General features: G+C 34.8%; 1 protein-coding gene and 3 non-coding genes across 7 annotated transcripts in view; 3 read left to right on the forward strand and 1 right to left on the reverse strand.

Moving 5' to 3' along the window:
- The window catches only part of LOC110101081 (N6-adenosine-methyltransferase non-catalytic subunit MTB), a 29229-nt gene that overhangs the window by 3589 nt on the left and 7679 nt on the right, over positions 1 to 17961 (reverse strand). The window contains exons 2-5 of one of the 4 annotated variants that reach the window (XM_020828861.2): positions 7190 to 9882; positions 6416 to 6499; positions 6055 to 6159; positions 5808 to 5916 (exon numbers count right to left, since the gene is read on the reverse strand). In XM_020828861.2, coding sequence (XP_020684520.1) covers positions 5808 to 5916; positions 6055 to 6159; positions 6416 to 6499; positions 7190 to 9847 — 2956 coding nt within the window. In that variant the 5' untranslated portion in view covers positions 9848 to 9882. Of the gene's footprint in view, positions 1 to 5807; positions 5917 to 6054; positions 6160 to 6415; positions 6500 to 7189; positions 9978 to 17961 lie in introns of all 4 variants that reach the window. The other 3 variants (XM_020828857.2, XM_020828851.2, XM_020828848.2) reach the window with 3 other exon arrangements.
- LOC114581127 lies at positions 11376 to 11460 on the forward strand. Its single transcript, XR_003702948.1, has one exon. It is a non-coding gene; the product is annotated as a small nucleolar RNA U36a (small nucleolar RNA).
- Positions 11568 to 11659, forward strand: LOC114581125. The gene has a single exon (XR_003702946.1). It is a non-coding gene; the product is annotated as a small nucleolar RNA Z223 (small nucleolar RNA).
- LOC114581126 lies at positions 11758 to 11871 on the forward strand. The gene has a single exon (XR_003702947.1). It is a non-coding gene; the product is annotated as a small nucleolar RNA Z278 (small nucleolar RNA).

Here is a 17961-nt window from a genome sequence, read left to right on the forward strand (position 1 = left end):
GAAGTGTGTGAGGAACAAAAAAACAACAAAAGACGGAGAACAAAAATTGGAAACCCTTAAGCCCATCCAATGGTCACTTCGACCAAAAACATCTATATTCTACCAAGTTCCATCGTCTAAATAGTTCGATATCAAGCACCTATTATTCAAGTTAATGAAAAAGGGCCTTATATGCAAAGAATGATAAAAGAAACACCAATAAGAGTAATAAATAGTTTTAACGTGGAAAATTTAGGAAGGAAACATGGCATAATATAGTTGAAATGGCTACAACATGTGCAAAAATATTAACACAAAATAATTTGAATAGTGAACAAATACTAAAAATTCATAAATCTAACACAAATATTTAGGATAAAGGCAGTCCTAAATAATCAGGATGAGTTGTTAATGATAAACAAATTCACAAATATCATGAAATTCAAGAAAAAAGGGGTGTTTTCACTTATTTTCAAAATATTATTTTACTGAATCAACTTAACAATGGCACAGCGAAACATTATTATTACTTCATGATATCAATAAATACCATAATAATATAAATTTTCATGTTAAATAAATCGAAATATTTCTAAATACTTGATAACACTGCAACACCAAGAAAATAAACAAATTTACGAAATAATATTATAAATTAACTATATAATATTTTTTAACATGCTTATATTTATAATAATTTTAGAGGAACACTTCGTTATTCATAAAAGTGAAGCCAGCAAACACAAAGAGATTTCTTCATACTTATAAATAAATAAAAAATCTTCTAACAAAGATTACAGGATGATTCCAAGAGATACCAAAATATTGAGTTGTAGTGGTGGATGTATATCTTAAAATTATAAAGAAAACAACAAAAAAGAAATTATTTTCCAAGGATAAGTATCGTATATAAAAGATGAGAACTTATTGATTTTTCAAGATAAGTTGTTAATAGAGGCAAGCTGAAATTCTTTAGCTGAACCAAATCTAATGTGGGATAAAATTGTTAGTTTTATAAAGAGATTCGGTCAAGTGAATACAAAATATTAATTCATATCATTTTAAAAATAGCAAAAATTGAATACGGCCAAGGCTTACAATAACTTCAAAAAAAAAAAACATTATAAAAAGTGGGGTGAGTAAAACAAAAGTTAAAATTGTTTATGATTTACATAATAGACTTTGTATAAAGGAAGGAAAATATGAGATATATAAAATATCTGAAGCAAGATTTAGGAGATCAAGAGAATCTAATCAAGTTAGAAGCATTCAAAAAAAAAAAAAAAGATAATAAGAACCAGATTCAACATAAGACATCAAAGAATGATGAAAATATTACATTGAAATTTACTAAATGAGAACATTGAGAAATTAGCTTGGAAGAGCACAAGCAATATAATGAAGTATATTGTAGATTGATCCAAGAAATAAAGTGGATTTGGCAATGAAGAGGATGTGTAAAGGTGTGTGTTTAGGTCTAGATGAGATGACAATTAAATTTATGGAGTTATAGGAAATATTGCAATGATTTTATTCAAAAATATTTAAATAGAAATTTGAATAATAAAATGACAACAAATAACAACATCATCAAGACTTTGTCCCACTGCGTGGGGTCGTCAACGTGAATCCTTCTTCTCTGTTGTATCTTGTTAAGAGTCAATTTCTCATTTAAATCTACTTAAAAAAGGTCATTTCTAATATTTTCTGGCCAAGTCTATTTATGTCTACCTCTATCTTTCTTAACATATAGGCTAAATCTAATACATATACTCTCCTAACAGGGACATCATAATGTTGACGTTATATGTGCCAAACCATCTAAGTGACTCTCTCAATCTTATCTGCCACTGGAGCTACTCTAACCTTTTTCATGTATATACTCATTTCGCATTTTTGTCTCTAACAGTGAAGCCACTCATCCACCTAAGCATCCTCATCTCTGCAACACTTAACTTAATTTTATGCTTCTCTTTTAATGGTCAACACTCTGCGCCATAAAGCATTGCAAGTCTCAACACCATCTTATAGAATTTTAAATTTCTATCAAACAACATCCCCAAAAAATTGTAAAAAAATAAATGGAGAAAAAAAAAGGTTGATATCTATATTTAAGAACAAAGACTATGTTCAAGATTGTGATAAGTATAAAGGAACTAAACTAATGATTCATACAATGATGATGTGGGAGAGACAAATGCAACATAAGGATAAAAAAAAGTATGATTCAAATAATCAATTTGACTTCATGGCAAGAAGATCTATTATGAAAGTAATTTTTTTATTAAGACAATTAATAAATAAGTACGGAAAGAAAAGAAAGGTTAATCAAATGATTTTTAATTTTTTATTGACCTTGCGAAAGCATGTAATTGAATATAACAAGAATTTGTTTTGCGGGCATAAAAGCATAATGGTTTCTCAATGGAACTAAACTAATGATTCATACAATGATGATGTGGGAGAGACAAATGCAGCATAAGGATAAAAAAAGTATGATTCAAATAACCAATTTGACTTCATGGCAAGAAGATCTACTATGAATGAAATTTTTTTATTAAGAAAATTAATAAAGAAGTACGGAAAGAAAAGAAAGGTTAATCAAAATCATTTGATTAACCTTGCAAAAGCATGTAATTGAATATAACAAGAATTTGTTTTGCGGGCATAAAAGCATAATGTTTTCTCAATGGTATCATTAATGTTGAAGGTATATTCATATTATTAAAGATGTATGGGATGCAGCACAAATTAGTATTAGAATTGGCGATAGAGCAACCAAGAAACTTCTAAGCATAGTAAATTATATTAAGGATCAACACTGAGTCCACATCTCTTTTATATTAGTTAAAAAATATTTATAAAAGAAATTCAAAGTGAGATTTCTTCTTGTATGATTTTTATATAATATACTTGTAATTAGAGACACATCCACTAAAATAGATTAAAAGAATAGAAATGTTGGGAAAAATATTTAGAAGATAGGGAATAATAATTAATAAAATAAATACCAAGTATATAATATGCAAGGCTTTTAAAACCGGACCGGACCGGCCCGTTCAACCGGTTGAACCGCGAACCGGCCGGCCGGCCGGTTACGGGTCTCTAAAGAACCATTTTCGCATCGAACCGGCCTCGGACCGGTCGAACCGCCGGTTCGACCGTCGAACCGGAAAACCGGCTCCGGTTTTGAATAACCGTCCGGGTCGGAAGTTTCGACATTTTGAGCGGAAGCCAGAACGGGAGGGCTATGAAGTTAAATTTCTCCATTTCGCGCATCTTCCTCGGCTCCCTCACTGTTGTCCGACCTTGCTCGTCCGACGGAAGTTACGACATTTTGATCGGAGATCGGAATAAGAACGGGAGCACGCTGACTGTGAAAGTAACTTTCCACCTTTCGTGTGCTTCTCCGGCACCTTCGTGGTTGATCGACGTCACCTCTCCAACGGCTTGCCCTTCCCATTAGATCGGAAGTTAGACATTTTGATCGGAAGCAACAACGTGAGCTTGCCGGACTGTGAAGGTAACTTTTATCCTTTCGCGCGCTTCTTTGCTTCCTCCGGTGACGTTCCCTTACCTATAGGATCGGAAGTTAGACATTTTAATGTTTTTTGTGGATTTTCCTTTTGTTTTGTGTTGCAGATTTGGTGAATAAAATTTCTGAACTTATTATTGTTGTGCATGGATGACTAATCTGCCCTAAATTTCTCTGGTTTTAATTGCATTGTTGTGGATGAAAAAAGCATATAGTTGGCTAAGTGTGGGCTACTGGCTTTTGTCACCAATATTATATAAGTAAAAGTATTATAATTTTTTTTATTGTTTGTTATATATTTATAAATAATTGTGTCATTATTATAATATTAAAATATAATAAATATTTATTACGTCATCCGGTTCGACCCCGGTTCGACCCCAATCGAACCATCAAACCTCTAACCCCTCCTTCTCCCGGTTCATTGACCGGTCCGGTTTTCAAAGCCTTGATAATATGTAATTTCAGTGAGTATGAAATTCACAATTATCATTCAATATTATTAGAATATACACTAATACTTAGGCATGATAAGCTTAAGTATGTTAGATATATTATACAAAAGAATGGAAATATAAATGAAAATATAACATTTAGACTTAAAGATAAATGGCTAAAATGGAGAAGCGACTCAATTGTTTTGTGTGGTAAAAGAATATCAGGGAAAAAGGCAAATTTTAAAATATTACAATTAGGCCAATAAAGTTGCATGAATCCAAATATTGGAATGTAAAAGTCGTAGATATTTAAGTTGATTGCAACATAAATGAACAAGTAAAGCTAGATGTGTGAAAAAATTAAGGGGAATAAATTAATGAAGGATTAAATCAGATGAGTGATTAAAGTAACAGTTATTGAAGACAAAGTAGTAAAACAAACTAGATAGTTTGACCAAATCTAAGATTACATGAATAAAAATTATTCAAAATGATTTGTGAAGAGTAATTTAACTTCCTATAGCACTTAACAAGAATGAATAAAAAATAAGGATTAATAAAGCCAACCACAAATAATTGGGATAAGGCTAATGATGACAATGATGATAATGATACTTATAATAATTTTCATCCCAATAAAATAATAATTAAAGTAACTTCTAAGCAGTACTAGTAATATTCAAAATTATTATTATATCTCGCGATGAAATACCTATAAAATAATCAATTTATATCTTAAATTTATCTTATTGAGTATAAATAACTAATTATGAAATATGAATGCATACCAGAACAAAAAATATAGTTATTATTTAATATCATTAGGAATTAATTCAATGATAGTTATCTAAATACATGACAAAACTGATAGCAAAGTTATTTGAAATATCATAATCCTTCACATTACCTAATGCTATCAAAGTCATAAGATATCATTAATACCATATTTAAACATTCCATTTTTGTTTTGTCTAGAATTTTTCATAGTGATGGTAGCAGTATGAACAAGAAAATGAAGCAATCATTCATTCCAACTGGCCCAAAGGATATTTGCCAAATCCTGAATCAAATAACCATTTCTCTTCATTAACCAAAATGAATGAATTAAAAAATCTATATTTTTCCTCTTCCATGACCATGACCAAAAAGTTAGTGATACAACATACCTCCATCTTTTACAAATTTGGCATCCTAATTTCAGTCTCTCCTCAAAGTTGATAAGATACAAGCTCTACTATCTAATTATTTTTATCTGCACGATTTTGAAAAAAAAAATCTTATTTATCTAATTCAAAGCAGTTTAATTAATTAAAAGTTATACCCAGTGCAAGAAGTTCCCGCAATTATAGAGGTCTAGAGAGTAGTTGTTGTATGCAGCATTGCCGCTGGCATTTGCAGGCCGCTAAAAGTTAACCAAGTTAATTAAATTACTGCAGATTAGATTGTGCCCCAAATTGTATCATGCAACCAGTTTTTTATTTAGAGACACAAAATTAACTGATTTTGTTTCGTATTTTTTGGATGAAATTGTGTTTCCATTATCATATAACATCTCAAACATTTATGTTTTCTTGGAAAAGGATAACGGCACAAAAACTAAATAAAAAAATGGAAGCATGAAAGAAAGACAAATGCTGAACATAGCCTTAAAAATCCATGATTCGATCCCCGTAGATTTGTGGTTTTCTAAAAGACAGTAAACATACCAAGAAGTTATCTCAAGTGCTAGCCAAAAAAAAAGGCAATAATGAAGGCGTTCAACAGGAATTTGCCAAAAAACTTAACCTTAAATTTTAAATTTTTAATTTAGTGCTAGTAGGGGTAACTTAAATAATAAAACAAAAGAGAATGCTGACCATCAGGAGGCTCTTCAGCTATTATAATATCAGTATCAATGTTAGCGTGGATAATATGGCCATCTGTACTACGACGAACAGTACCCTTAATGCCCATCAAACAATGCTCCTGCTCAACAAATATTTAAATAACAAGAAAAAAAAAATTTAAGGGAGTCAGCGAACTTACGCCAACAGACATTTGCTTAGATAAACTATAAGGCATCTAGTGCAAGACATGAAACCACAAATGTTAAACTTTCTGAACCTTTGAATGCTGAAATAACGTGTGAGAATCATGCCGTAAACCAGGAGTTGCATTTCTTTTGTTTGTTTTCACCCAACAGATATCTTCACATCTTCGAAATCCCCACTACATTACAGCAATAGTAGATTCACATAATAAGCATTTAACAATGGATAAAAGAATGCATATACAACACAACAGCAGTAAATAAAACCCGAGAAAGCAATTATCTCTTTAACGCATATTCTAATCTAATGATATTCCACATGATGCAGATATAGAGCTTTCTACCATGACTATTTTGTCAATCTCCTTCACAAAGCCTATGAATTAAAGAATCAAAATTTGAGAATAGAAAGGCAATGAAACCCAGCCAACATACCTTTTTAAGACACTGACGACCTTGTTCAAGGCCAACACCATCACCAACCCAAAGGAAAATAAATGATGGAGTGTCCGCTATAGCCTGATGGAAAGAAAAGATGAAGCCTGAGATTCCAACTCAAATCATAATCTACGGTGCATAACTAGTTGATACCATAATTTTTTTAGTAAATACAACCAAGATCCCTGAATGTGGACCACGTTTCACATAGGAACACATTTTTAAAAACCCTCCATTTACACTCCAATGTCTTTTGAAATTTCAATATGCTCCCTGAGCTTATTTTCTTGTCTTCATGGCCAACTTTTCGTTTTTTTATATGTTAAATATTTCTTTAATTACGTACATGCCAAATGTACCTTATTTATATTTCTAACTAGCAAAAAAACTAGTAAACCTGTTTATTTGTACACGTCACAATCAAGATATTAAGAATTTAATAAAATGAAAAATGAAGAATGGGAGACGAGGAGGGGTGAAGCTTACATTAGAATCATTAAAAGAAAGAAAATGGAATGAAAAAATAGTAGTATTTCAATCATTTTCAACCCAAATGACAGTTGTATTGACAGAAAGGCCTTCATGAAAGAATCTTGACTTTGATGGAACAAATGGAGAGTTTTCTAAGATGTGTCTCAATGTGAATCATGGCCAAAATTTCAGGGGGCTATATGATTTTACCCTAAATATTTTTACAATTAATTGAGCTGACTATAAAGGAGGAGGGTGGGGGTGTAGAATTAACAATGCATAGGGAGACAGGGTGCACACCTCAATTTTAAGATTTTGTATTTCTTCAAATGTCCAATACTCAATATGATCAGTAATACCAGGAGCTCGGTGAACATATTCTTCCCAAGGAGGATCAACTAGAATAACATCAAATTTGGTACCAAAGAATTCCGGAGTAAGGGTAAATTCACGTAAGTCAGTCTTGTAGTACAAAGGTGGGGTAGAAGAGTTGATTACTATTTCATCTTTCCTCTGAATAAGTTCCCTCAATTTAGGATAGTCCTCCACAACACTCGTGAGCTCCAACTCCCTGATAAAATTTTGCGGCCTCATACCAGTGTCAACAAAATTCTGAGAGTAGTCATTCTGCTCTCCTCTTGAAGGAGCTTTACCAGAAGGCCCGCCTATTCTGGATTGGCCCCAACCTGCAGGAGCCTTATCATTTGATGTTTCACGAACATTTGCTCCATTGGCATTGAACTCGGGTCCAGACAAATTCGAATTGGTCCTTCCAGATCCCTGTTGATTAAAATACATGACTTGATTTGGGCCAGCTCCCAAATTAGGACCAAACCTCGGTCCTGCCGGACCAGGAGGAATGGGAGGAAGATTAGGCGGAGCGGCTAGCATATTTATGTCAACACCTCTACCTGCAGACCAAGGAAGAGGCCCAGCAAATGGAGGAATGAAAACACCTGGACCAAGAGGTGGACCAACTGAAGGGGGCATATTTGGCCCCATTGATTGCATTGTTCCTGTAGGAAGGCCAAGGTGACCAAACGGAGGACCCATCATATGCATTGGAAGACCGCCACGTTGAACATCCCTCCCAGTCATCCTTCCCCTTCCACCTCTGACAGCTTTGCCACCCTTTTGCCCTTGTTGAGAAATTCTATTGAAAGAACTGGATCCCTGATTATATCCAAATGGAGCTTGAGAAGAGGTACTACTATTCGGGCCCTGCCCTACACGGTTGGAGTTTACAAGCCCCTTCAGACCTCTTCCTTTCCCACCCTGAGAATCAAAGGAATTCCTACCAGATATTTGATCCATTGGTGAATCAACACCATCATAAAATTTTTCCTGCAAATCATCACTGCTACCATACCCCACTTTAACCTTATCATCAGTATGATAGCACCATTCCTCGTCATTTGCAGCCCCAGAACTATCATGCGCTGACCCAACTTCAGCTCGCCTGATGGAAAATGCTGAAACAGACACATCACTCACAAAATCAAGATTATGGTTAGGCTTGATCTCTATTGAATCTGAGTTATCAAATCTACCACCTTCACCCCTGACTCTATTGTCTTTCTTATATCCAGGACGAAAATTAAGCTTATCACCATCCACTTTAACCAGCTCATGGCTTTGTGAGTCCCATACCCTAATGTTATCAAACTCATTTACAACTTTAGTGTCCTGCTTAGACTGACCTCTCCAATAATCTTTAGAACTTTCCCGATCCACATTTCTATCATTCCAGCTAGCATCTTTTCCCTTAGAAGTCCTAAAATCTCTGTTATCCTTGAGAGAATCCTTGCCTTTAACAGCAGTGTTTCTTTCAGTATCGGATTCAGATATGCCTTTATCATGATCTTCCATATCTTTGGAATACCTTCTGCTTCCTTCAGGACTCGGAGATCTATTATACCTGCCGTTCCTCCCATTTTTGTCCCTCATCCGTGGTTGTATATCTTCATCAGACCTCTCCATGATTTCAACCTCATCATGACTACCATGTAGAGCATCATATTGTTGTTTGTGCTTCTCTTCTTTCTCAATATGTGACTTGCCACTGTACCTATGCCATTCCATTTCCTCAGTCAATGCAGGAGATCTTGCTCGTACCTTAGCCTGCTTATCATGTCTTAAAAACTCAGCAATTTCCTTATGATCATCACCTTGTGTCTCTAGTAGGCCTCGATTTCTCTCTACATCTCCCCTCTTTCCATCTCTGCTGCTAGCAGCAACACTCTTTTCACCAGTGAATTCCACAATCCGGCCTCTAGTGTGACCTGAGTCAGTTCTAGGCTCAGACGCTCTGTCCTTGAGATTCCCTTGCTCGGAAGATTTTCCACCCCTTGGATCAGATCCATCCATATAAATGCCATCATCAGTTTTCCTCCCATAACCCATATCATCCCATCTCCTTCGGGTTGGAATATTCCTTTCTTGCTCACGTTGACTGTGGCCCTTCTCTCTAGTGTTCTCTTTTCTATCAGAATATCTGGATTCCCGGTCCTGGGCCTTCTCAGCTTCACCCTCAGGGGGATTGTCCACTTTGATTCTTCCCTTGCCCTCCGGGCTCTCATGTCTGGGACTTGAATTTGTCTTCTTCAAAGAATTTGAGTCAACATGATCATCAATTCTTTTCTGGCTGCCTTCCAAATCTTTACCATGATAGCCTTCATTTGATCTCACCTCAGATCTCTCTACAGCATTCTTCCTCGCAATTTTAGCGCGTGAATCCCTTTTAGTTTCATAGTCATCCTCATTAGCAGTATCTGCTTGAATTAAACCTCCTGACTTCTTTCTTCCTTCATCCTTATCTCCAGAACTCTTCTTTCTGCCACTGTCCTGCTCCTCAACATCTGCAGCATTAAATCTCGGTAACTTGCTTGATCGGTGCTTCTTCCGCTCAATATTGTCCCAGTCATCATCATCCTCGTATCTACTCTGCCTAACATCCATGTGTTCCTCAATGTCCCTCTTATTGCGATTCTGAACTGGTTCCAGAGTATCCATAAGGCAACTGAATCATTAACTTGAGACTTTCAAATATAGACAGCAAATCATAAGAATCATGAAAAGAAATGTACTTCTGCAACAACGTCACATTAAAAAAAAACATCATCAAACCATAGGAAAAATGGGGAAAATGGATTTAAAAGCTGCACAAAAGCTTCAGTAATGACAGTGAAACTGGCGGTTGTACTATGAAAAACATAAAAATAACTGAAATAGTAATGTAATAAAATCCCAGCTGTAAATTGTTTGTACTATGTGCTACCAAGTAAGCTTCACAATTTATTCAACAATAAAAACAATTTAAAATAATTAACAATAGACTATAAAAGAAAATAAAATAAAATGAATGCATCAATTGCATATTCTAGATGCAATAGACTTTCTGCAGTAATAAAAATTTGGATGGCAAACCTGCATCTGGAATTCCATTCACCTATCCCAAGTAAAATAGAACCACACCGTTAGAAACCATGACTTCCCATGCTTGATATTAGCTTTGCATTTGATACAGACATAGCAAACAAAACCAAAACCAAAAAAAACTTTGTTGACTTCTCCTCAATCCACGACTCCGCGCACAAGTACCTTACCCAAGCGGTCGTCTGCTATATTTGCTTTCTCTTTGAAATAGAAATTCTTTCTCATTTTTGTTATATTTTACTTTTAAGTTTTTTGCACCTAATGTCCCTTGTAGGCATAGATTTCAGGCATGCATATTAGTAGTGGTGGAGTCAGAAATTTTTTTAGGGGTGCCCAACTTCAACCTTGCTTCCACATACATGTGTATATATAATTGCTGAGCAAGACCGAAAAGATTAATAACTGCTTAAAATCACGATTTGATGTATGTTGGGTAGCAATAAAAGGTATATATGTTAATATTGTTTTGTAGTTGAAGTGCTTTCAATGCTCCTAGTTGTTATCAGATGGTTTTATTGTGCCAACCATAAGCCTAAGAAACCAAGTAGCTGATAGTCAGCGTGTTGAAGGCCTTCACGAAAATGCTCATGGGGGAAGAAAATGGTAACGACAAAACAAATGTTTTATTGATAGAAACTATTTATTAACGAATAAATTCGAGCTTGTCAAATGTCACCAAATAATTGTAAAAGAAAGAAGAAATGATAATAACAACAATAAGGGTGTGGAATATTTGCTTTGGGAGTTTCTGATTCATACTCAAAAAAAAGCATTGGATTGCATTGAAACTGCTAGCAGGAAGGAGGGGGCCACCCTCTCTCCGCCCCTGCATATTATGCTTAACCATTTTCATCATTTTGCCTTGAACATTGACAAGATATTTCAAATATTGCTGATTAAGTTATTGATGTATACTTTTTTGTATTGATTTATTTATTATTACTTAGTTTTTTACAGATGCAATGGTATGACTATCCTTTATTTTACGTTAGAGGGCAAGGTTGGTGATTCTGTTTAATAAATTCTCTTCTAGCTATGCAATTGAACATGTTGGCGATTAAAAATTAATTAGGCTTCTAAAGTCTAACAATGATGCATACGGAAAATCAATGGTTTAAATTTCTTAATATGAGCCAACTTGTATATGCTAAGTAAAACTTAGTTGATGAATTATTGCGCGACAATTTTATGATGCTAGATTTTGCTTTTATTTTCATGTATTTTTATGTCTTTAGAACGTTACACATGGCTGTGAGGACAATATACACAGCTTTTAATATCAGTTCTGCTTCCGAAAATTTATGAAAGATAGCTGATAGTAAAATGAGCCACTGTTGTATTATTTTTTCAAGCTGTATTACTTCTGTATTTCCTTTATTTACAGTTCTCCCATTGACTTGTTCATAACTATCCTTTTTAACCAAGCTGAAGCAGCCAATGATGTGTTGTCCGAATTTTAGAGGTGTTGCAAGTTCAAGACCATGTTTATCAGGGAGAAACTCCTTGGACTGCTAAATTCAAACGATATTATTGGACCTTTCTGAGGCATTTCCTGATAATGAAATGTATTTCTTGATTTATCCCTATTTGTTTACTTTATGTCATTCCTGTAAATAATTCACCAGGGCCTTCATTTCTAATAAAATGCTGCAGCAAATGATGTGGTGTCCTAGTTTGATTTCTTAACTAATCAAAACTCGTTTGCTGCTAATTAATATTCATAAGATCATGCTTAGTAGTTATTCGTAGTTTGAGAAACTTGCATTATAGGTAGACTCTCCTTTAAAAAAGCTTTCTACCCCAAATCATTGATGGAAAAAAATGTGATCTATTTACGTAGCAATGTTCTTTCATTAAAATCTAGTTGTTTCTGAAATAATGTTAACTGGCAATCATACTCCAGTGACTGCCATGAGTCAACAAAAGACTTCTATCTATGACGCAGATCTAGTAGACGTTTTATTAAGGCCTCACTTGTTTCGGCTTTTTTTTAACTTTTTTTTGTTTAGAAACCGCGAATTTAATTTTTTTATTGTTGTTTGGATGGGACGCTTCTATAGAAATGCTTTTTAGGGAACTTCATTTTTCTACTGTTTTGAAAAACTTTTTGATATTTGTTTCTCCATTAGAAAACTACACTCCTTTAACCAATGTTTCTAAAATTATCTTTTACAAAAATAGAGGAAGAACCCAACGAAGCCTAAGATTTCTAACAAAAGAAAAAATAAATGATAACGATTACCAGCCAAGTTTTATGAAATTTAGCGAAAGTATTAATTACATTTAAGTTGTGGTACGCCTTAAAAAGCTTTAGCTGTTGGTGATAAATTATGTCAACTTTAATTTGAATTATGAGGTGGCAAAACTACTGCTGCTACAAAAAAAAGATTCTTAGAAGGATAGTTATACATCGTGCAGTTCTAGCTCCCACCCTGTTGTGGATGAGGACCAAGCATCCCAAGTGGGAAACTCTAAAACCACTTGTGTTTGGGTAACTAGTTGGGAACAATATCTATATGGAAACATAGGAAAAGGTGTCCATACAAAGGAACTCTGGTGTGATTTTGTTAGTACACTAAACCGAAGGTTGGTTACCAACTACATGAAGGCGTTAGTCGTGACAAGGTTCAAGAACATTAAGGCTGACTTTCCTATGTCGTGCAAGCTTTCAAATATAAGTGGATGGGGTTAGGGTGAAGCTAATGCGATTTGGAAGTAAAAATAGCAAATAGATAGGAAGAAAAATTGGTAGAACACAAAGACAATGACTGATTTTCTTATTTCTTCTTCAACAATAAAGCAAGATAAAATTGATCTACTATTTGAGAGGAAGATCGGTTCTCCCACAAATCCTAGACGCAACTAGGAACAGCTCCTAAGAAAACTACAGCAAACATAAATCACATAATGAAAATAAAACAATCTAATTACCATTAAACAAACTATCATATTTTCCTCCCAAATCTAAATTTAAATCAACCCTCTTTTCCTTAATAAACTTCATAATTCCCTTGCAAACCAGAGTTCAAATCAACCCTCTTTTCCTAAATAAAACCTTCCTAATTGCCTCCAAACTCTAAATTCAAATCAGTTATCTTTCCCTAAATAAAACCTTCTTAATTCCCTCCCAAATCTTAATTCAAATCAGCCCTCTTTCCTTAAATAAATCTTTTCCAATTTCCTACCCAATCTAAATTCAAATTAGTCATATTTCCCTAAATAAACTTTCCTAGTAATTTCTCACCCGATATCTCCTCCTTACATAGTGAATATTAACTCCCCTGGGCCCATCTCATATGGCTCCCATGGGGCTTCGTACTCCGGCAAATCCTTCCGTCTAATAAGTACCTTCTGAACAATAAACCAAGGATGCTAAGAACGAATTGGCAACACAATAAGATTAGTTCTATCCTCTTCAATTTATTTGTTGAAAGTTCTAAATTGCTCCTCTTCCTTGTCATCAATCATTCGCATCTTCAACTTTCTCACCCTAGAATATCTACTGCCCAAATAGCTTCTTCCTCCTCCAGTATAGCGGTTGTCATAATCCCTCCATGTTTCCCCCATGTATCAAGGATGGAAAGTCCATATTTCTTCCACCCGCCTCACATGACCCGATCCCCATGGCTCGGCTTGTCCCTCTCCTCCACTGGTCATCCACTCCACTTGCCCAAAAGACCTCCCATAACGGTCGGACATTCTACCACCTCAACCACGAAACTCCCTTCTTGTTGTCCCCCATCTAGAAACTCTATTATGCCTCTTATCAGAGCCCTAGGAGGTGGCTATTGACCCCCTCTTCTCCGATGGCCAACTCCCCTTGCCCGAAATGCCTCTCATAGTGGTTGGCCACCCTACCACCTCCATCAAAAAATTTCATCATTGCTTCCCCTCATCCAGAAACCCTATTTCGCCCCTCATCGGAGCCCTAGACGGTCATTTTTTTATGGAAGAAACTCTCCACTTCAAGCTCTTCTCCCCCGATCTCTTTTCCCTTAGATTAGACCAAGGGAATCCCGGCCAAATCATAGTTAGGGTTAGCCATCAAAACCGCCAATGGAGTTTTGAAATGCATCTCAATGAGCTTCTTCATCATCTCCTCCAACCTCCCCGATCTCTTCAAAATCTTCCTTCAGGGGTTGAGAATTTCTCCTTCACCCTGGATTTGAATTGCATCATTCAACCTTCCAACGCATCCACCTTTGTTGTCATTGTCTCCAAAAAAACCTCGCCTGATACCAACTTGATGTGATTTTGAAGTAAAAATAGAAAATAGATAGGAAGAAAACTTGCTAAAACAAAGACAATGATTGATTTCCTTATTTCTTCTTCAACAATAAAACAAGAAACAATTGATCTACAATTTGAAATGTCGATCAGCTCTCCCACAAACCCTAGACGCCGCTAGGAACAACTCCTAAGAAAACTACAACAAACATAAATCACATAATGAAAATAAAACAACCTAATTACCTTTAAATAAACTATCACATTTCCAACCCAAATCTAAATTCAAATCAGTCATCTTTCTCTTAATAAAACATTCCTAATTCTCTCTCAAATTTAAATTAAATCAACTCTCTTTCCCTAAATAAAACCTTCCTAATTTCCTCCAAAATCTAAATTCAAATCCCCATCTGTCCTTAAATAAATCTTTCCTAATTTCCTCCCCAATCTAAATTCAAATAAGTCATCTTTCCCTAAATAAACTTTCCTAATCATTTCTTCATTGGTTTCTCCTCATATATTGAATATTAACTCCCCTGGGCCCACAAGTTGGACCATCCCGGCGTATTAGAAGTGTTGCAAATTTTTATCACAAGCGGTAAAATATGGGAAGAAATAATCCATGTGAGTTTGAGCAATCGATAATGCTTATGTGGTATTCTTAGTTTTCATTTAAAAGATAATAACATTACTCGTACAATCCTCCTCCAGCAAGAGATTTTTGAAATTTTTTATGGTGATAACATCAAAATTGGTACACAAGTTCGTATTGTGTGTGACTCTAGGAGAAACATCGCCAATGACATACCTAGCGTACAAGAGGTTGAGCCCATGAATAATGATTTCATCTTTGCCCATGATGTTGGTGTTGTTAAGGAGATAGGCAACTCCCCAGATAGGCAACTCCCCTGCCAACTTCACAATGGTCAACTAGCAATCATCTTTGCCTACTACAGGAACCAAAAGATCTCATGGAGAGATCTCGGGCACATTACGCCATCCGAAGAAGGGAGTTGAGATAGAGTTGTTGACCAACCTACCGACAAAAAAAAAAGTCAAAAATGTTGAAGCTACACAACACTCCTCGGATTGACACTCCCCTCACAATAAATAAATGTTGAATAAGCTTGATAATATTCCAACATTTCTATCAAGGTAATTCTTGCAGTGCACAATGTAATCAAGACAACGACGACAACAACAACAACAACAACATCAAGCATTTGTCCCACTACATGGGGTCGGCTACATGAATCCTTTTTCTCTATTGTTTCCTGTTAAAAGTCAAATTTTCGTTTAAATCTAGTAAAGAAAGATCATTTATAATATTTTATAACCAAGTCTTTTTAGGTCTACATCTACCTTTCTTAACATAAGTTAAATCTAATACCTCTATGTTCCTAACCCGGTCATCGGAAGGCTATCGTTTTATGTGACCAACCCATCTAATGCGACTCTCTCTAATCTTATCTTCCACTGGAGCTACTCCAACCTTTTCATGTATGCTCATTTCGTATCCTGTCTCTAAGGGTAAAGCCACTCATCCACCGGAGTATCCTCATCTCTGCAACACTTAACTTAGTATTATGTTTCTCTTTCAATGGACAACATTCGGCACCATAAAGCATTGCAGGTCTCACCACCATCTTATAGAATTTTTCCTTAAGTTTGAGAGGGACTTTTCTATCACACAACAAGCTCGATGCATTCCTTCACTTCAACCATCCAACTTGAATTCTGCTAATAAGATCTCCATATATTTCATCATCACTCTGAATAATAAATCCAATATATTTAAAATGTGTACTTTTATTAATGACTTGATCGCCCAAAGTCACAATCCCCTCACTAGGCCTATTACTACTAAATTTACACTCCATATATTTAAGTTTAGATCTACTCAAGCGAAAATCTTCATACTCTAAGGTTGGCCTGCATAATTCAAGTTTACCTTCAACTCCCTCTCTAGTATTATCAACAAGAAAAATATCATCAGCAAAAAGCATATACCAAGGCACATTCTCTTGCAAATGTCTAGTGAGAACATCCATGACTAAAGCACAAAGATATGGGCTTAAGGTTGATCCTTGATGTAATCCAACCGAATAAAGAAAATACTTAGTCAAACCACCTTGTGTTTGAACACAAGTAATAGCTCCTGCATACATATCTTTAATGATTTGAATATAAGTATTATTAACTCTTTTCTTTTCAAGAACTCTCCATAGTACTTCTCTTGGAACTTTATCATATGCTTTCTCTAAATCAATAAATATCATATGTAGACCCAGCTTATTCTCTCTATATTTCTCCATCAAACCTCTCAATAAATGTATGGCTTCCATAGTAGACCTACCCAACATGAATCCAAATTGATTTTGAGAAATATTAGTATTACATCGCAACCTACGCTCCATAACTCGCTCTCATAGTTTTTTAAAGTATGACACATTAATTTAATTCCTCTATATAATTCTCTCTATAACTCACAATCTTGTGCACCACCTTTATTCTTAAAAATAGGAATTAACGCACTCATTCTCCACTCATCTGGCATCTTTTTAATCTTCAAAACAATATTAAAAAGTTTAGTAAGCCAAAAAAATATCCTTCGTCTCCTAAGCATTTTCACTCCTCTATTGGAATATCATCAAGTCCAACAGCTTTTCCATCTTCATTTTCTTTAAAGTCTCTATAACTTTGGTTCTACTAATATGCCGATAAAAAAAATATTTATTTTCATTTAGGATGCTAAGATCACTAAAGTCAATCGTATTTTCACATTCTTCATTAAAAAGTTTAGCAAAATATCTCATCCACCTTTGTTAAATATCATCTTCTAAGAAAAATACTTTTTGATATTCATCTTTAATATACTTTACTTGAATTAAATCCTTACTACTCCTATCTCTTTGTTTGGCTAATTTATACATATATATTTCTCCCTCCTTGGTATCTAATCTATTATATAAATCATTAAAAGCAAAGATTTTTACATCACGTGTTATTTTCTTAGATTCCTTATGTGCTTCTTTATATCTTTCTCAATTATCAAAACTTCTACATCTAATCCAATTTTTATAACAAATCTTCTTCTTTTTTTTTTTCTTGCACATTTGGATTCCACCACCAACTATCTGAACTGTAACAAAAACAAAGTCATGCTTATGGAATGGGATGGTGTCATGGTGATATGCTCTGCATCTAGATTAAACATCTTCTAGCAAATTATCCATATTACTATGTTTCTTTTGCTTGACTGGAGGTGTTCTTTTCAAGTAGCTTTTGTGGCCTGTTAAATTTGATGCATTTATATTTCCTTTCTTTACTTTACTTGATATTCATGGACTTGGATGGTCACGCCTTATTTATTCCAAGGTTTTGTTTAATAATGTCGATAATTTTGTTTA

This window comes from Dendrobium catenatum, unplaced genomic scaffold (assembly GCF_001605985.2).
Source record: "Dendrobium catenatum unplaced genomic scaffold, ASM160598v2 fragScaff_scaffold_1553, whole genome shotgun sequence".
Lineage (NCBI taxonomy): Eukaryota > Viridiplantae > Streptophyta > Magnoliopsida > Asparagales > Orchidaceae > Dendrobium > Dendrobium catenatum.